The 21,011-nt window shown below is 42.5% G+C and overlaps 1 protein-coding gene across 1 annotated transcript in view; it reads left to right on the forward strand.

The window, feature by feature from the left end:
* Positions 1-21,011, forward strand: part of npr2 (natriuretic peptide receptor 2) — a 104,409-nt gene that overhangs the window by 79,121 nt on the left and 4,277 nt on the right. The window contains exons 13-19 of the mRNA XM_033975971.2: positions 2,561-2,720; positions 3,570-3,725; positions 6,538-6,706; positions 15,248-15,394; positions 15,687-15,810; positions 18,347-18,415; positions 18,954-19,128. Of these exons, the coding sequence (XP_033831862.1) occupies positions 2,561-2,720; positions 3,570-3,725; positions 6,538-6,706; positions 15,248-15,394; positions 15,687-15,810; positions 18,347-18,415; positions 18,954-19,128 (1,000 nt within the window). The remainder of the gene's footprint in view (positions 1-2,560; positions 2,721-3,569; positions 3,726-6,537; positions 6,707-15,247; positions 15,395-15,686; positions 15,811-18,346; positions 18,416-18,953; positions 19,129-21,011) is intronic.

A 21,011-nucleotide genomic window follows, 5' to 3' on the forward strand; every position in this document is an offset into this window, starting at 1 on the left:
ATTGCTGTGATATTTTTGGAAATACTGGGTTGTAGTTAATGAGATCAAGAGTCTAACCCACAACCTCCTGGTGAGAGGGAGGAGACGGGATAACTACTCTGTCACAGCAACACGGGGAGGACATGCACACTCCACTCAGCACTTTTTTCCGAGCAATGACTAAACCCAAAAATATTCGACTTTGTGTACACTTTCCGTTGAGGTTGCTGGCTTCAGATGAGCTCGGAGCTGCTGCAGGTTGCCATGGTTACAGTGAGAGAAAAATGCCAAACAGAGAAATGTGTTTGTGGTGTGGAGTTTGTAAGAGCACGCTGCTGCGGAGGTGGGCAGTGAATGAGCGGTCAGACTTAAGATTTTCCCCCAATCAGACGCATGACGGAGGCCTCCTGGATTAGCTGAGATCAGGAGCTCCATGGACGTTCTGAGGAGGAAGGAAGAAGATGGTGATGGAACATGGTGGTGGAACATGATGGTGCAACATGGGGGTGGATCATAATGTCCCATCTCCATGGATGTTCTGGGGAGGAACTGGAGGAAGAGGATGGTGGAACATGGGGGTGGAACATGGTAGAACATGGTGGTAGAACATCACAGTAGAACATGGTGGAAAGTATTGGTAGAACATGGGGGTGGAACGTGATGATGGAACGTGAGGGTAGAACATGGTGGTGGAAAGTAGCGGTAGGACATGGTGGTGGAACATAGTGGTGGAAAGTAGCAGTAGAACATGGTGGTGGAACATGGTGGTGGAACATGATGGTAGAACTTCGCAGTAGAACATGGTGGTGGAATGTGATGGTAGAACATGGTGGTAGAAGATGGTGGTCGAACATGATGGTGGAAAGTAGCGTTGGAACATGGTGGTAGAACATAGCCGTGGAACATGGCAGTAGAACATGGTGGTGGAATGTGATGGTAGAACATGGTGGTGGAACATGGCAGTAGCACATGGTAGTACATAGTGATGGAACATGGTGGTAGAACATGATGGTGGAATGTGATGTAGAACATGGCGGTGGAACATGATGGTAGAACATGGTGGTGGAAAGTAGTGGTAGAACATGGTGGTGGAACATGGGAGAACATGGAGGTGGGACATTATGGTGGAACATAATGGAAAGTAGTGGTAGAACATGGTGGTAGAACATGGTGGTAGAACATGGTGGTAGAACATGGTGGTAGAACATAGTGGTGGAACATGATGATGGAATGTGGTGGTGGAACGTGAGGGTAGAACATAGTGGTGGAAAGTAGCAGTAGAACATGGTGGTGGAACATGATGGTAGAACTTCGCAGTAGAACATGGTGGTGGAATGTGATGGAAGAACATGGTGGTAGAAGATGGTGGTCCAACATGATGGTGGAAAGTAGCATTGGAACATGGTGGTAGAACATAGCCGTGGAACATGGCAGTAGAACATGGTGGCGGAATGTGATGGTAGAACATGGTGGTGAAACATAATGGTAGAACGTGTTGGAACATGACAGTAGAACATGGTAGTACATAGTGATGGAACATGGTGGTAGAACGTGGTAGTACATAGTGATGGAACATGGTGGTAGAACGTGGTAGTACATAGTGGTAGAACATGATGGTGGAATGTGATGTAGAACATGGTGGTGGAACATGACGGTAGAACATGGCAGTGGAACATGGCGGTAGAACATGGTGGTGGAAAGTAGTGGTAGAACATGGTGGTAGAATATGAACATGGTGGTAGAACATGGTGGTGGAACATGGGAGAACATGGAGGTGGGACATTATGGTGGAACATAATGGTGGAAAGTAGTGGTAGAACATGGTGGTAGAACATGGCAGTAGAACATGGTGGAACATGATGGTTGAACATGGCAGTGGACATTTTGGGAAAAATAATAGATATTTGGTAACGATATTAATGCGATATATTAATATACTTTTTGCCACAACAAGTTAATTTAATCTAAAACAAAAAATTGCACCTGTCTTCATTTACTAGTCAAACCTGATCAAGTTCGCACCTCACGTTTCATGCAAGAGCCCGGGTGGCATATAAACCGCTTCAGGCATGTTTTTGACGAGGTTATAACAAGGTAGAAAGCTCCAAAAAGTATGTGGCAGTTTGTTGAAAAAAGTTAAGAAGAAAAGTACAAGAATACAGTAGTGTTGAGTTTTAAAACTGAATTTCTCTATGTATGTCAGCAAAATTCAGAGACAACTGACACACAAAGAAGGAGTTTTTTTCTGACAGTTTAAACAGTGACTTAAACCAGATTTGAGCCTCGTTAACATTATGGTTGCTAGGTAACAGTTATCGAACAAGCTCTATGTACATGTCCAACCAAATTATAAAGTTCACCAAATCCTTTTCAGCTGTTTCTTGAGTAATTGTTTGAAGCACTACCTTATGCTTGTACTTGAGTAATATCATTTAAAGTAATGGTATCCTCACTTGAGTACAATTTTAGCTACGTAAATAAAGATTTCGTAAGATCATTTGTGTGTTTGTGTCCTCCTCGACCTCTTTATCTCTGATGGCTCCCAGATGCCTGTGTTTTGATTCTTGTCTCTCGTAAACAGGGCATGAACTACCTCCACAACAGTTACTTCGGTTGCCACGGGAACCTGAAGTCGTCCAACTGTGTGGTGGACAGTCGCTTCGTCTTAAAGATCACCGACTACGGCCTGAGCAGCTTCCGATCCTCCAGTGAGAACGATGACACCCACGCACTCTACGCCAGTAAGTAACCTGCACCCATCTACTACTAAACTTATCTGTACCAGTAAGTAACCTACGCCCATAGCCCATACATTACCAATTAAATCTACGCCAGTAAGTGACCTGCACCCATCTACTACTAAACTTATCTCTACCAGTAAGTAATCTGTTCCCATCCATTACCAAACAAATATATGCCAGTACGTAACCTGCACCCATCCGTTGGTCCACTACCAAATAAATCTACACCAGTAAGTAACCTGCACCCATCCACTACTAACCTTATCTGTACCAGTAAGTAACCTGTTCCCATCCATACTTCCACCATGAAATTTAAATGTGCCAGTAAGTAGTCTGTACCCATCCACCACAAAACACATCTACAGCAGTAAACAGGGCACTGCTAATTATTTGGGTGCCCTAAGCAAAAATGCCCCCCATGCCCCCAAGTCCCTCAAAGTGTGAAGTAATCTGTGTGGTTAAACAATACATAAATCAGACAATATTCAGTTACGTAACATCATGTATATATCATTAATATTTCTCTTGCCTATGGTTTAACATAAGCCATATTGTTTACATAAGACTTAATTCGTCTGGAACAATCTGAACTCGTCGCGTTCAAGTGGGAAATAATCCGTGTTCCAATTGTTTAGAAGGCAGCGTTATTATATACCATCAGACTGTGTCGCATTTGTCAAGGGTTCTTCAAAAATGCTTGTGTGTTTGAAATGTAAATGCAAATCAGTTTATACGGCAATAACCCTGCGAAAGATTTTTTTAAAGCGAAATTGCATCTGGCGAGTATCATGCACAAGTTAAATTCACTATGAGACGACCTGTGCCTGAGTGTGAGTTTTATTTGTGCAGAGAAGCTGTGGACCGCCCCAGAGCTCCTGATCTACGACCCCCACCCGCCCCAGGGCACGCAGAAGGGAGACGTCTACAGCTTTGGCATCATCCTGCAAGAGATTGCCCTGAGGAACGGGCCCTTCTACGTGGAGGGCATGGACCTCAGCCCTAAAGGTACTGTACTGGGTTTACTAGCACCGCCTAGAGTATAAACCCTCAGTCGTAAGTAAATAAGTCGAACTAATCACTGCCTTATCTATCTGAAAGGAGGAGCGGACTACACCAAAACTAACACACCCTAGGAGGATCTGTTATTATTTAAGTCCATTGAACTACCCTAAGGTGTGAACGGTCACCTGAGTCATATTTTTTGCACAATTGCTCCTACCCCAATGTATAATCTAACACCTATTAGCAAGAAAACATGGTCATAGACAGTTCACACCTCAGAGGAATTTAAAGGACTTAACTAAAAGCTGATACCTCCTCCTTACTGTAAACAACTAGGGTGCGTCCGAACTGAAAAAGCTGCGTTCATTTTCCATTTGTGATATGTAGTGATGTGGAGAACCGATGTTACAGGTAAATCTAGCAAATCTAAACGTTAAAATTGGCTTGTAGTTTAGTCAAGCTTCTGCGTTTATCTCTTGAGGGACACTGGCTGGTTGACTGAGCTCCTGTATTATTTCTAGGGCTGGACATATTAGTTCGTTATTGCTGCATGGAGGAAAGAGAGAAAGAAAGATAAAAATGGGGACTAAGTGGACCAGACTGGGCTCGGACACACACATACTGTACATATACACTCATGCTTCTTGGGAAACATCACACTGACTTACGTTCATTTCCCGGAGACCGATCCAAACATATTTCAATCCATATCTGAACTTTAAATCACGCTGTTGATCTAAAAACGAAGTATTTACGATTTACGACGTGAGCGTGTATACAGATTTTAGTCCCCACAACATGATGAATACCTGTGTGCACGTACAGCAGACACGTGTGGGCCAGATGTCAGGTCCAGATGTCAGGTCTTGGTCTTTAGGAACCGCAGAGGAGACTACAGGAAGTGCACAGACCCCTCACAGCGACGCAGGGTCGTCTGCTGGACTGGAACGCCCCTCTTTTACCCTTTACATGTTGTCGAATCATTTGCCTCCTTCCCACAAGTTGCTATAAACTTGAGAAATGCACTTTGAACTTTGATGTAGTGCCTTAATATTCTAGCTACTTAATATCTGCAGCTTGTTTATTTCAAGATGATCTGTTGTTTGTTTATGTGGTTGTTTTTAATGTCTCATGGTGCACTTTGAGCTTCTTGCACGTCTTTTCCAATGTGGTTTTTAGCTACCAATAGCAAATAAGCTAACCCAAACTAACCTAACCTAAAAGACTATGCCCACATGCTACAAAAGGGGTTTCTGAAAAGGGCGTCAAACCCATAAATTGTGTAAAGAAGTGGACTAAGTGATTGTGACGTCACCCATAAAGTTCGGTTACAGTCAAATGAAGGCAGTTATAGCGGCGAATTTGGAGTCAAGTTTCATATTTGGATTTCCGACTGTGAGTATCATGACAACCAAGGAGCTAATTCGGCTCTTGAAGCTAACGTCCCTTCCCACGACCAAAATGATGAGTGACGAGAGAGGCGCATCAGTTTTCCAATAGAAAGTGAATTGGAGTCAGAGTCGATGGAGCTGGAAGAGCGCGGCAGGTTAGCTATGTCCATTTATATAAAGTCTATGGTCAAACCTTCGTCCCAACTTGGCACGGTCCAACTACAGCTGCTAATTTGAAGCACGTGTCTCTCAAATGCAGAAGACTTGTCCTCTCGAAAATTCACAAATCATTCAGAACAAAATATATGACTTCTTTTACTTGAAATAAATAAGAGTTTAGTGATTTGCTTGTTGATTTTGCAGAAATTTGTGTTGTTTCCCATTTCAGTTTTTTTCTTTTTTTTACTTAGCCGCCATGTTTGTTTTGACACGAATGAGCCGCGTGACCCACTGGTTAATCTGCCTGTCAATCATGGCCATTGGAAACGATGGTTCCAGACGTACTTTCATTGTCAGAGCGGCGGTATTGTCCGGCCTGAGCGAGTTTGTGATGAGTCGGAGATGGCAGCCTCTCTCATCGTGTCCCTGAACCACTCTCCTCATGTGACGCTTCATGTAATTATGCAGCTAATTCTCAGCAGTGAACGAAGGAGCTCTTCATATGGAAATGATGTGTGGAAAAGCTGCAGCTGTTTCCCTGTTAAAGCAGCATATGGACCAACTGTGGAGCTACGTGTCAATGGAGAGGAAGAAGATTCAGCTCACACACATCTGCTATCTGATCTGTGCCCTATATTTACAGAGGAAAAGTCAGGTCAAACGCCAGAGATGTTATTCAGCATAAAGTTTGGTGTTCAAACTTTGGGAAATGGATGGGACAGTGTTTATATTTTTCAGCTCTGTGCATGGGGCAGTAGCTCAGTTAGCGGTCCCAGCCTTTCTTTGCACTTGCATCTCCCTGAAATCTCCCTGTTTCTCATGAACAACTAGTTAATCCTCCAGCTAAGATGATCCTGACCCAGCCCAACTCAAATCTGTAGATCAGCTCCTGACAGTTTTGCCCCAGCAGCATTGAAGAATGGGTCAAATGCAGAGGATCTTAAATGGCTGCATTTTTATATTGTGCTTTTTCACTTTCAAGGCACTCAAAGCGCTTTACATCAAGGAACCACTCACCCATTCACAAACACATTCATATACCAATGTACACTGGGGTAAGGAGGGTTAAGTGTCTTGCCCAAGGACACAACAACAGCAATAGAGTGGGATTCTAACTGCCAATCTTCAGATCAGTGGACAAACACTCGAGCAACAGAGCTACTGTAAATTTCCCTACAGGGACAATAAAGTGTACATCATGAAACAATGTATTTAATATCAAATCAGACTGATGTGCTGTGTTTTTGTGCTTGTGCCGTGTGCAGAGATCGTGCAGAAGGTGCGTAACGGGCAGAAGCCGTACTTCCGGCCCAGCACAGACACGCGCTGCCACTCGGAGGAGCTGACCATCCTGATGGAGGGCTGCTGGGCTGAAGACCCTCAGGAGAGACCGGACTTTGGACACATCAAGATCTACATGGCCAAGCTCAACAAGTGAGGACAGAACACCCACACACTGCATGAAACACAACACACAAAACAAACAAGCAACAGAAAACATCATATTTTAACATCACAATATCTCAACTGTGCCTGTCCAAACTAGTATCTACTTTCCGTAATAGTTTTAGTATTGATTAATATGTTTTTTTCTTTCAATACTTTTGGCATCCCAAGTCCAAAGGCTTAGTGAATGTGGCTCATCTCATCTCATCTCTGAAAAGCACCAACACGCAAAGAGTTTTGAGACTGGACTCATTTCCACTTGGTAATGAATTTGTGTGCATTTTTCTGTCATACGATTTGCCAATTTTTGCCTCAAGATTTCATTCAAGTTTAGTTTACGTGAGCGGTCAGTCCCTTCTACATCCTGTTTGAATCCAGGAAGGTTTGGAATCGGACCAGAGAGCGTGCAAAATCTCCCTATTTCTTTCGTTCTTTTTTTTTTGTGTGAAGCACTTTGGTCAGCTGAAGTCGTTTTAAATGTGATGTATAAACAAACTTGAATTGAATTGAAATCAGGGAGACGGGATCCGGTTCCAGACCCACTCATCTTTGTAAAGTTTTGTCAAAGTGTGCGGTTCTGGCTGGACGGATAAAAGTTTAGTAATGGGACTAGTGATTAACGCCGCTGTGATGGATATTTTTGTTACATTTTCTCTATGGAGACTTTCCCATCCACGTCTGTACAAATATGTAATGTTTTTATATTTTATACAATTTGGCTTCTGTCATGACAAAACATAAAAATGTAGTTTATTTTGCAAATGGCTGCCTGTCATATTCAACACAAAACTCCATGCCAGCAAACTAGTAGCAGCGCATCCGCATGTTTTTCACTCAGACGCGGAAGGACGTTTCATTATTCCGGTGCCTTTAATGGAAAAATAAAGTGAATGGATTTTAAAGCTATTAATTCCTCCGAGTAGATGTAAAAGTGCGTCTTCTAATTTACATAATCCACAGTTTCAAACCGCGAAATGAGCTCTCAATATGCCTCCCCGTTTATCATAATTACAGGAAGTTCTTTTTAAAATTTCAAAGATCCATAATTACAGCCTAATAACTTGTCAGACCAGTGTTTTATATCGAATGCGCCGTGACAGAGAAGGATGTGCGGATCTTAGATATTGTGATTCTGATGAGTTTAAGTTATTCACACGCACTGCAGGGATGGATCATGGTCTGGAAACCTCTCGGACGATTTAAGAGCTGACAGTGCAGGGAATAGGCTTTGATTGTTTAGAGACACAGGCGCTAGCGATGGGACTTATGGCTTTTTTACGAGATCTGAATCTTTTGGATCTGTTCATTTCAAACAGCCGTTCAAAAGCCTGTTTATACGACAGAAGACAATGTGAGAACTTATTTTAACAACAAACTAAACAAAGAGAGAAACGGCCAAGGCTTAAATGTGTTTAAAATGGTTCAAACTGAGAGTGGGAGAGTGTTTACACTTTGAAATGATGCAGAATTGAAATAAAACGTGGGACTAAATTAATAACAATTTAAAAACGAACTGTTATTATGAAGTCAAATATGTTTTTTGTGCTAAAAATCTCTCACTCGTGTCGCCCGCTCTCCTTCTGTGCTGCTTCTTGTGTCAGTTCAGTGTTAATCATTATAAAACTGCATACAAATTAGAAAGATAAAGATTCGGCTCTTTTTAAAAACGAGATCCGGGTCCAACCGTTCACGTTACGAACCGTTTAGAAGAGCCGACTCGTTCACATCACTGACAAGCACAGTGACATGGATGTAAGGGTAAGGGCTGTCTCTGGAAGGCTTTGGAATCAAATGTTTGTTTGTTTTTATGTGCAAATGAAGCATATTATAATAGTTAGAATTGTTCTGTTTTTCCAAATTATTATTATTATTATTATTATTATTATTATTATTATTATTATTATTATTATTATTATTATTATTATTATTATATTTTATTTATTTATTTATTTAATTTATTTTTATTTTATTTTTTTGACAAATTGACATTTTCTTTATTTGCAGGGTAAAAAAAAAAAAAAAAAGGTCCATGTATTTGAGCTAAATGTGTCTTACCCCAGTACAGATATATTGTATGAGCAGCTCTTGAGGTCAAAGGTCGGTCCACTGGTTGCTGTCTGCGTCTAACATTAAATCGTTTTGTTGACTGATAAACAGGAAGTGCACTGTTAGCATACTAGATGCTGTTGGCTTTTAGTGTCAGGGCAAAACTCGGGGCAAAGGATACTCAGAATACGTAAGTTAAGAGAGCAATAAATTCGGACCGCAACTAGTTCTGTTTTTTACACGTTTTGTTTTTTTGTGTTATCACATCCATCGACTGTATGATCAAACCTGTTGCTAATTCTGACGAGAGCGACCTTGGCCGAAAAAAATGCCTGATTTGTCTGTTATTAATGTTCATATCTTGATTTACGGACGCAATTGTGAAATAAAAATATCATTTATATATACAATCTATGAGCCGAACGCTGTAGTCCACCTCTTTATACTGTCTATGGTCACAGCTAAACTATATACGATCGTCCCAGGCTGCACGTTTGGCCTGTGCTCGTCTTAAATCCGTCCCACATGGAGAGCTCATTTCCCAGCAGAACTGTCGGGGACTGCTCCTGATATCTGCAGTTTTGGCCCGTTTCATAATGTTTTTTGGCTTGTTTATTTACACTGTACTGTACATATTCAGGATTCACTTCAGGCTGACCCGGTGTGTGTGTGTGCGTTTGTGCGTGCGTGTGTGTGTGCGCGTGCGTCCGTGTATTTTTAGCGTGAATATTTAGCGAGCGTAAACAGGGAACTGGAGGTCACATATCCACCAGTCAACAGCGCCAACAGTCCATCCATCACTGCACATTTAGTCTAATGAAAGTGAGCCGTGTGTCCAGAGCTGCCACGGGACAGGGGGAGGAGAGAGGGAGGAGGGGGAGGAGAGAGGGGGGAGAGAGCAGGAGAGAAGAGTGACATGGGGAGGGGGAGAGAAAGACGAGAGAAGCAGGGCAAGAGGAGGAGGAGAGAGACAGGGGCAGGGAGAAGAGGGGAGATGAAGAGAAGAGAGATGGGGATGAGGAGGAGAGAAGGAGGGACGTGAGAGGAGAGAGAGAGGTTGGAGGGACAAGATCGGGAGGAGAAAAGAGGAGACATGGGGGGAGAGGGTGATGAGGAGAAGAGAGATGGGGAGGGAGAGTGGGAGAAGGGGAAGGGAGGAGGAGAGAGGTGGAAGAGAGAGAGGGAGAGAAGGGGAAGTAGAGGGGGGAGTAGGAAGGGAGGAGGAGAGAAGAGAGACATGGGGAAGGGGAGAGGCTGGGAGTGGAGGAGAGAGAGGCAGGGCAAGAGGAGGAGGAGGAACAAGAGGGGGGAGGGAGGAGAGGGGAGATGAAGAGAAGAGAGACGGGGATGAGGAGAAGAGGGGAGAAGATAGGGAGAGAAGGAGGGAGGTGAGAGGAGAGAGAGAGAGGTTGGAGGGACAAGATTGGGAGGAGAAAAGAGGGGGCATGTTTGAAGAGGGTGATGAGGAGAAGAGAGGAGAGAAGAAGAGGAGAGAGGGAGAAGGGGAAGGGAGGAGGAGAGAGGGATGAAGAAAAGGAGAAGAGAGGGAGAGAGAGGGGGAGTAGGAAGGGAGGAGGAGAGAAGAGAGACATGAGGAGGGGAAGAGAAAGACAAGAGAGGCAGGGCAAGAGGAGGAGGAGGAAAGGGGGGGAGGGAGAAGAGGAGATGAAGAGAAGAGAGGCGGGGATGAGGAGAAGAGGGGAGAAAAAAGGGGGAGAAGGAGGGAGGGGAGAGGAGAGAGAGAGGTTGGAGGGACAAGATCGGAAGGAAAAAAGAGGCGGCAGGGGGAAGAGGGTGAGGAGGAGAAGAGAGATGGGGAGGAAGGAAAACGAGAGGGGGAGTAGGAAGGGAGGAGGAGAGAAGAGAGACATGGGGGGGGGGGGAGGCGGGGCAAGAGGAGGAGGAGGAAAGAGCGGGGGGAGGGAGAAGAGGGGAGATGAAGACGGGGATGAGGAGAGAGGGAGAGGGGGAAGGGGGGAGGAGCGAGAGGGGCGAAGGAAGGGAGACGAGAGAGCGGGAGAGAAGGGGAAGTAGATGGGGAGTAGGAAGGGAGGAGGAGAGAAGAGAGACATGAGGAGGGGGAGAGACGAGGAGAGAAGGAGAGAGAGACGGGGATGAGGTGAAGAGGTGAGGGAGGAGGAGAGAAAGAGAGAGGAGAGAGGTTGGAGGCACAAGATCAGGAGAAGAAAAGAAGGGGCAGGGAGGAGGATGGAGAAGAGAGGTATAAAGTGCATTTTTACAGGGGTCACAGAGGGAGGTAACACACAGGACTCATGGACATGTATCTGACAGATTTTTACACCAGATGCCCGTCCTGTCGTCAACCGGCTACATTACTGTAATTGGAGCACGCAGTAGTTTAAACATGCACTTTGTAACTGTCAATAAGAATACTTGGATTATGTGTCTGGAGCTTTTGTCAACACGATGCTAACGGATGGTGTAGGTCAGCTGCCCTGTAAATCCAGAGTAAAATCCATCTGTAGGATTCACCGCTCCTCCTCCTCCTCCTCCTCTTCCTCCTCTTATTTCAGTGACACTCTGGAAATACAGTAGCTCATTGGTCGTCTATCGTTTTGAACAAAATAAAACTTCTCTCACCTCAGATATACAGCACAGACTTTTAGACTTCACTCATGGATTCTGCAGAAATCTTGGTTTTGTTTCTTTCTTTTTTCTTTTTTTTTTTGGTAAGAACAGATCATGTATTTGTGATTAGCTGCGCCACATGTGAACCGTACTCATTTGAAGATAAAAATAAAGCCCAGATAACATGTCTTCGAGAAGGAAAAGCTGGTAATGCAAGTACATGTTTTGTGTTGAAGGTAGTTTATTAAAGAGGAGGTACTATGCAAAATATATATGTGTTTTTTAGCTTTCTACCATGTTATAAAATTGCTCCGTCATCAAAAACATGCCTGAAGAGGGTTTAGATGTAATGTTTTTAGATGTATGTTTGAGTATTTTAGCCATCTTTCCCAGGCCCTATTTGAACCCTCCTTACGGTTAGTTGTAAGATTCTGTACAAGACTCCGCCCACAAGTCTACGTCACCCACGCTCCCACACGACAATACTCCATAAAAACATGATATAAAACTGTATACTACAACTTCACAAACCTGATGCGACGTGCAGTAGTTTGATTAGCAGACTGCACGCTGATTGTGTTGTGGTAGCGCTCTGAAGGGGAAGTGACTTAGCATGGAGAGCAAAGAGAGAGGAGACTCAGAGCATCAAAAACAAACGTGAAACTTATAAAACTGGAATTTATATACACTCTCTTTAAAGCAAAACTGTAACTTTCTGGAGGTGGCATGTCACTTGCATGATTCCAACAAAATAGAAAGTTAAAACCGTACTTTCTCCAGGCCAAATTAGAGTCAGGTCTGTGGAGATGCAAGCCCAAGCACAGTAAGAATGCATGTTTTTCTCAGTTTTTACAATGCAATAAAAACACAGTGGGGCTTTAAGCAGAGCCAGGTGATGTTGTGGACTTTAAAAACACATAGATGCACCTCCTAATCTCAGTTTCTCATGCAATGAACTTAACCAAAAGCAAAATGGAATCTTTTTTACAACTTTTGACAGAAGAGCACTAAAGCATCCTTCCTGCTCTGGCATTGGCCCAAATCCTCAACATATTTGTACAGTGTTATTTGGTTTGTCGGGTATTTCATCTGTAAATCAGTGCGTGTGTGAAAAGGCTGTGTCGGAGTCAGCACATTGTCCTTGTGACATGCTGCTATAAAAATGTTGAAGGACAAACGTGACATAATTGACAAGGAGAAAAGATACATACAAGGAAAGGACTCTCTTATCCAATCACATAGAAGGAGTGTGGCTCTGGCTGAACGGTCTGTTCTATTCATCAATGGAAGCATGTCTATATTACTTATGTCAAAAGAAACAATGTGAAACGTGTGCAAAAAATGATTTATGTGATGATTGCGTCATTGAGTACTAGATTTAAACTCTTAAAGGTCTTATATTACACAAAATTGACTCTCATGAGCTTTAAGCCAAGTTATAATGCTGATACTTCCTCAAAAACAGACCTGAAGTTGTGTTTTGTTTCATTCACACATGTTTGAGTAACCCATTATTATTAGTCTGTTTACATCTCCAAAGCTCAAAATGCTCTGTTCCACCTTGTGATGTCATGAAGTGGTAGTTTTCAAATTAACAGCTACCGTTTAACTTAAGTTCAGTAGTAGATTGGCAATTCCAGGTCTGAAATCATCCCAGTGAGTCTAGTGAAGGTGTATGGAGTTTAAAAACACAGAGAAGCACTTCTTGTATTATCTCATGACATCACAAGGTGGGAAAGAGTGTTTTCCGTTTCTAAATATGCAGGATTTGTGTGTTTAACATGTGTGAATGAAACAAAACACAACTCCGTCTGCTTTTGATGAGGAAACATTACAACATAAATCCAAAAAATGTGTAATATGAGCCCTTTAACCTTTGAATTTAACGATTTTTATTTATTTTTTACTTTCAAAAGCTGCTATAAATGCTGAGCTGCGGTGGTTTTGCTCTGAGTGAGTGACAGGAGATTTGGACCAATCATAGTGAAGTGTTAACTCTTGATGTAGAAGATGAGAGGAGTGACTCAAGACACTTTATCCACCTTGTTTTTGTATGAATGCGACGTGTAAGTGAGTAATTGGTGGTGCTAGGAGAGGCGTTCGAGTACCTCATGCAGTTGAACGCCTCTCCTAGTCCGCACCTAATGTAAGTTGGATTGTCCTGTCACACGCTGAAGGTATCTGAGTGTACGTATCAGCTTCTCCAGATGTGTTATTGACACCTTGGAGATTCAGTCCACAAACACTATAGTTCCTGGGTGTAAATCAGTTTAAATTGAACTATAGTCCAGTTATCCGGTGCATGTAAACACGGTGACTGTTGCGTTCCTGGTGTGATGAATGGACTCACGGGGCTGCCTGTAGCGTAGTGTCCATGTTTTGGCTGATGTGGTGAGAGACTGAAGATAGCGGAGGCGTGTGTGCGTGGGAGCCTTGTCTGACTCAGTGTGTTCTCCTTATACAACAGCAGTATTATGTAAGAGCAGAGCGGTCCAGAGCAGGTGTAAGGCTATGAGGGAAACTGAAGGCACCAGCCAACGTGGACACTGCTACTACAATTCAGGAGCATTTTAGTTGTAAACACTGAGACATATTTTTTGAGGGGTTTGGTAAAAAAGCAAAGTACAAAAGCCTATACAACGATCATTATTTTACATTATTTGTTCATTGTAAACCGCACAACAGATCTAAAACGGCTTAAAAATATAAAAAATAGAAATAAGACCATGCACTTCCTGTTAAAAATTTCTTTCATGTAGATCAGGGCTATAAAACACCAAGGGTCACATCAGCAAAATTACTGCTCTCAAAGGGCCAGATGTAAAATAAATCTAAGTACTTTTTTAAACTTGTTAATTAACTGTTTCTGTATTTATTACTTTTTCAAGTTACAAATATTACATATGCATTTGCCTAGATGTAACAATATGGCTGTGTAACTGTGTATCTCCTGATAAAATGACATTTTAAGACCATACCTTTTAACTTACCCTGTCGAGGGCCACATAAAATGATGTGGAGGGCCACATTTGGCTCGTGGGCCTTGAGTTTGACACATGTTATGTAGATAGATATAGACAAATAGGTTACTTTATTCATTCCTGACAGATAAATTTTAGTTTTCAGTTTTCCAGGTTTACACAGTACAAATAAATTCACATACAAATGAATAAGTGGAATTATCAATTTTTTCAGTGGGTATGAAGCAAACTGAAGGCACTGCTCTGTCTGAAGCTCTGTTACTCAAGTTAAGAGTTTAATTTGAGCTTTATTTTAACATACCTGACCATAAAGAACTGACATAGATGGAGCTACGACAGGTGAGCTGATTTGTGTTGTGAAACAAGTCTGTCGTAAATCTACAGTCACAAGCTAGCTAGCATTAGCCAACAGGTTTTCAGCTAGTCACTGTCATATTTTTGTTGAAAATCAAACAGCTAAACAGGACCATGAACGCTCGTATTGTTCACAGGCTCCTGAAAATGTCCTGTTTAAATCTAGTTTGTATTTTTTCTTGAGTTTCAGACTATCTTAAAAACTTATCAGGCTGTGTTTGCTAATGTCTGCATTGTGTCACCATCGTAACTGCTCTCATGTAAGAGTCTAGATACAAGTTGGTTTAGGTATTTTCTGAGCACTCAACCCTCAAATGCACAGTACAAATGAAATATGCATGAATCACTTAATACAACTCTGAGTAAGTTCATGATGTGGGAACACCTTTATAGCATGGTTAAAAGTTAAAAGACTGTGGAAGAGAGGGAGTAATTGGCAGGTTTGAATCTCATCCAACCAATAACCGTGTCCTCTGGCAAGACACTTCATCTTCAGTCACTTCAAAAACAGCTAACCGTATAAATCCTCCTAAAATATTGTGCTGTTTGTGTGTTACAGAGAAGGCAGCACCAGCATCCTGAACAACCTGCTGTCCCGCATGGAGCAGTACGCCAACAACCTGGAGAACCTGGTGGAGGAGCGTACGCAGGCTTACCTGGAGGAGAAACGCAAGGCCGAGAACCTGCTGTACCAGATACTACCACAGTGAGGCGCTCTCTATAGCTCTATGTATCATGTCCAAGTTTGAGTCACTGCTTTTTTCAGATTAAAAGAAGGCAAACCTATTTAAATGTGTATAAATTGGCTTTATTCAATACTTAATACTTACTTATTTCAGTTTTATTCATGTATGGACATTACCAAACTGACATAAATCCAAGTCCAGACACTGCTTGTGGTTAAGATGAGATGAAGAAGCTGAGGAGGTTGATGGTCCTGCTGCTACGATGGTTAACAGTATCTTCACGTAGGTAACTCTGCGTTTTGTATTCGTCAGTTCTGTAGCGGAGCAGCTGAAGAGAGGGGAGACCGTCCAGGCCGAAGCGTTCGATAGCGTCACCATCTACTTCAGCGACATCGTGGGCTTCACCTCTCTGTCGGCCGAGAGCACCCCGCTGCAGGTATGTGGCATCTTTGAGCTCATGTGTTCCTACTGCTGTTGTGTCCTTGAGCAAGATGCCTCATGTATTCGTTTGCGCCTGCGTATGTAAATAAGACTTTTTTTTAGCGTTTTAGGTATAATCTATGATATGCACAGATAATCGTTTTGCCTTGTGTTCATTTAAAAACACAATAAACTGCAGAGGTCTGTGTAATCCCTCAGTCGTCCAAGTCTGATCTATAGTAAAAGCCAAAAGTTAAATCTGTCAACTGGACCAAACGTTGTTGGAGTGAAGTCGTTTCGCTGCTCATTAAAGCTGCTTCTTCAGTTCTGGTCAGATTACTGGTGGACACTGCCTTATAGCTAGCGGGTTCTCTTTGTTTACTTTGTTTGCTTTGGGTCTGAGGATGGCATTATAGATGGGGGGGAAAGATGATGTCTAAGGCCCCCATTCCTGTTCAAGAAAGGATTATCTTCCCTAACACAAACTGCTTCTTTAACTCCCCTCTCAAACCATTTCTTTTCTCTGCGTAAGATCTGTACCTCACTATCTTCAAAGGAGTGACTAGTGTCTTTAAGATGGAGATGTACAGCAATAGCAAAACAATAGCTGTGTCCAGTTTCAGTGTAGTAAACTCCTCCCTTCAGACAGATATAAGGCAGTGTCCACCAGTAATCTGACCAGAACTGAAGAAGCAGCTTGGATGAGCAGAGAAACATCTTCACTCCTACAACTTTTTGTCCAGTTGACAGATTTTACTTTTGGCTTTTACAATAAACTGCTGAGGCACTTTCAATGTCAAATTAAATATTGATGCATCAAAATGGAGTGTTAAAAATAAGGAAATAAAGTTAGAACAGAGCAGGAAATATGTATAGGGCGTAGGGGAAAACGTGAATTTTCAGATTTAAGTTTAATTTCAATTTTCAGTCGTCAAAAGTAGAGATCAACCATAATGGACGATGCTGATACCAATTCAGAGGAACCAGTGGCCAATAAGATCTACTGATATTTTTGGGCCGATATGTAAGGCTGATTTTGATTATTTTCTCCAAATTCTAACATTTAAACCTACTACAAACTCACAGCCCTTTTTTACCATGAACATTACAGAGAGCTGTGAAGTCACACTTTGTACATTTTATCCCTTTGCTCTAAACTGTTCAAATAAAGCTTTATGTGGATTATTTAGGGAGCAGGTGGGCCATAACCAACCCATATACAGTATCAGCCTATCTCTAGTCAAAAGCTTTTAAAAGTCAATTCTGCACAACATGTCTTCTTCAAAGGTTGTAGAGTCTGTTGCCACGTTCGTAATTTGTATTTATAAATTCGACCAATATACTTTACTCCAAAACAAAGGGTCAGGTGCTAGTTTAACCCAATTAAAGTTAAACGCCATGGACTTAACTCCTTGTGTAGTCTGCTGTGTGACTAATTATCCCTGTGCACTGTGGCGTCTCGTTTGAGCTGCTCCCTGACAGGACCGAGCCACGATTTGATCTCATTTATTACAGATCAATGTTAAAATATTGCACTTTCATTACGACATAATAACACCATTTGCCAACTCAAAAAGACTCATTTATGCTCAAACAGTTGTGAGTAGACTTCTGTTCGTTTGCAGCTAGCCAAATTGTCACAGAGGATGAAAAAGCCGTCTAAACTGTTGTTACACTTGAAAAGATTTTTGACAAGTTATACTGAGAATCAACTGTGAGCTAATACATGTAATTACAGTGCAAATTAGCAAAATGTGAAAGGTCTTTTTCCAACTTTTCCAGCTATAACAACTTTCAGATGTGGTTTAGTTTAGATTAAAACTGGACTACGCAACTTTTCTGGTGGAGGGTTGGTTCTGTTCCATTTGCTTGTCTCCATGGAGATATGGTCAGATTAGGACCTCTCTAATCGCCAGATACAGTCCATTTAAAGCAGGAAATTCTGGAAACTTTTGCTTTTAACCATGTTGCAATTGTTTCCTCTTCTCATTTACTCACCTGAAGTTGTATTTAGAGCGATTCATGCACGTTTTTAATAATCTTTATCGTACTTATTTGTTCTCCAATTTTATTTTCTTAATCCGTGATACACATAGAATTTGGCAGTGTCACTTAGTCATTTTGGTACAACTGACAAAATATTTCTAACGCGAAAGTCAGTGTATTCTTTTATTAGTTTGAGGTGAATATTGTGATTTAAAATGTGCAAATTATACCATCCACAGGTGTCATAGATTATAACTATAGAGCAGACACAAGCACAGTCTTTAAAGTAGAAGGAATACCTTCATATCGTTCCAATTCGCTCCAAAGTGGACCATTAGCTGACCCGTACTATTGCAGCACACAACCAGGAAAAAGCAGGACAAAAGCAGGACAAAACCATGACAAGACCAGGACTAAACCAGGACTAAACCAGGACTAAACCAGGACTAAACCAGGGCTGAAACAGGAGGCTGGTCCCTAAGGTCCTCAGAGTGTGAGAGACTTGTACAAAAGCAGAGCTGTGGTACGATCCTGGCGGTTTCCTCACAGTTGTGTTGTGCTCTCAGGTGGTGACGCTCCTCAATGACCTCTACACGTGTTTCGACGCCATCATAGACAACTTTGACGTCTACAAGGTGGGTCCCAAACAGTTTTGAGCATCTTTACAGTCAGAAATCTTGTGCTGTGAGGTTAATGCTAACTTCACAACCACATTTCAAATAAAGCTGCTACACTGGGCAGTACCTGGATGATTAAAAAAAAAAATACAAGAGTGAGCGGGGAGGAGGGACGGGGTCCAGAAGTGTAAGGAACAGTGCGATTGGTCCAATAGGTATCCACACTGTAATCTTCACCCCTGCAGCCAGGTTTTTGTAATCATCAAACACTTGGGTGTAATCAAGCACCTGGCTGTAATCAGAACAGTCACCAACTACTGGAAATTGCACAGGCCACTGAAGGCAGCACACGCTTAAATATAGGTGTAAGTTTTACCTAGTCTGGATCAAAGTTTCTACAGGAAATATGAATAGTTTAGAACAAAAAACTTGGATTTAGTGTTTAGTTCCATTTTAATATTGTGATTGTACCATAACTTTGAGGTTTAGATGTCATAGAGTAGAATATATTATGTTATGCTTTTGAACTCGAGTATAACACCAGTTCATTGTGCAGGTGGAGACGATCGGTGACGCGTACATGGTGGTGTCAGGGCTGCCGGTGCGGAACGGGAAACTACATGCCCGTGAGATCGCCAGTATGTCTCTGGCTCTGCTCGAACAAGTCAAGACCTTCAAGATACGCCACCGGCCCAATGACCAGCTCAGACTGCGCATAGGCATCCACACAGGTACGACTGCACATACACCTCCACACAGGTACGACTGCGCATAGGCATCCACACAGGTACGACTGCGCATAGGCATCCACACAGGTACGACTGCACATACGCATCCACACAAGTACGACTGCGCATAGGCATCCACACAGGTACGACTGCGCATAGGCATTCACACAGGTACGACTGCGCATAGGCTTCCACACAGGTACGACTGAGCATAGGCGGCGTCCACACAGGTACGACTGCGCATACGCATCTACACAGGTACGACTGCGCATACGCCTCCACACAGGTACGACTACGCATACGCCTCCACACAGGTATGACTGCGCATAGGCGGTGTCCACACAGGTACAACTACGCATACACCTCCACACAGGTACAACTGCGCATAGGCATCCACACAGGTACGACTGCGCATAGGCATCCACACAGGTACGACTGCGCATAGGCATCCACACAGGTACGACTGCGCATAGGCATCCACACAGGTACGACTGCGCATACGCCTCCACACAGGTACGACTGGGCATAGGCATCCACACAGGTACGACTGCGCTTAGGCGTCCATTATGATAAAGATTCACTAATAAAAATATATATGAATGCCAAAAATACATGAGATTTAGCTACTTTCAAAACACCCACTTTACAGGGCATTATTCATTTACTCCACACTCTTTATAGCATCAGCTGCCCTGGGGTAAACAAGGCTGCCAATCTGCACCATCAGTCCCTCCCAACACTCTCACACACACACACACACACACACACACCACATTGACACTAAGAAGGGTGGATGAAGTGTCTTGCCTAAAGGACACAATGACAGTATGTGCTAAAGCCACTGCTGCTCCACTGTGAGACCTGATATTCCCAGCGGCCTCCCATCCAAGTACAAACCGTGCCCAGCCTTGCTTAGCTTCCGAGGTCAGACGAGATTAGAGAGAGTACTGAAGGAGTAGGCTATGTATAGGCATTTATGCACATATGACCAGCCCAGACAAGGGGCACTGATTAAAGGCAATAAAAGCTGATATACCTATAAAAGTATTGCACACAAGATTTGAATCTGTTTTATTTCCTGTGTGCACAAAATCTTTAATAAATCTCCTGTGGAATGGACCCAACAGTACTCCGCTGACAACATTTGGACAAAAAAAAAAAAAAAATCTGGCTTGTTAAAAGGTAATGCTTTATGTGTATTACCAGCCTAAGCATGTGAGTGTTGTAAAACCAGGAGATGATCATTTGTATCACCGCTTTAAAACAAAACTGGCACCTGGGCACTGCATAATCTCCTTCTGTCTGACACAGAGCAGGCCTGTTTGATGAGGACACTCAGCTCATTTAAACACCACTGGCATCTACTGTTTGAAAAGACTATTATATCACGCCATGTATTTTAACTAGAGAGTCTTAAAAGTCATATATTATACAGAATTGAGTCTTTTCAGCTTTAAGCCATGTTAAAATGTCGTTATTTTAGCAAAAACAGACCTGGAGTTGTGTTTTGTTTCATTCACACATGTTTGAGTAACACTTTATTATTAGTCTGTCTACATCTCCAAACCTCAAAATGCTCTGTTCCACCTTGTGATGTCATAAAGTGGTAATTTTCAACAAACCGCTACCTTTTAACTTTTTTTTAGTAGAGATTGGTAATTCCAGGGCTGAAATCATCCAAATGGTTCTGGTGAAGGTGTGTGGAGTTTAAAAACACGGTGAAGCACTTCCTGTATTACCACATGACATCACAAGGGGGAACAGAGTGTTTTTTTGTTTGAGAGAAGGGTTTGTGTGTTTAAATAAAACAAAACAAAACTGCAGTTATGTTTTTGATTTAGGAACGTTATAACATAGATAAAAAATAGCGTAATATTGACCCTTTA

This window comes from Periophthalmus magnuspinnatus, chromosome 12 (genome assembly GCF_009829125.3).
Source record: "Periophthalmus magnuspinnatus isolate fPerMag1 chromosome 12, fPerMag1.2.pri, whole genome shotgun sequence".
Lineage (NCBI taxonomy): Eukaryota > Metazoa > Chordata > Actinopteri > Gobiiformes > Gobiidae > Periophthalmus > Periophthalmus magnuspinnatus.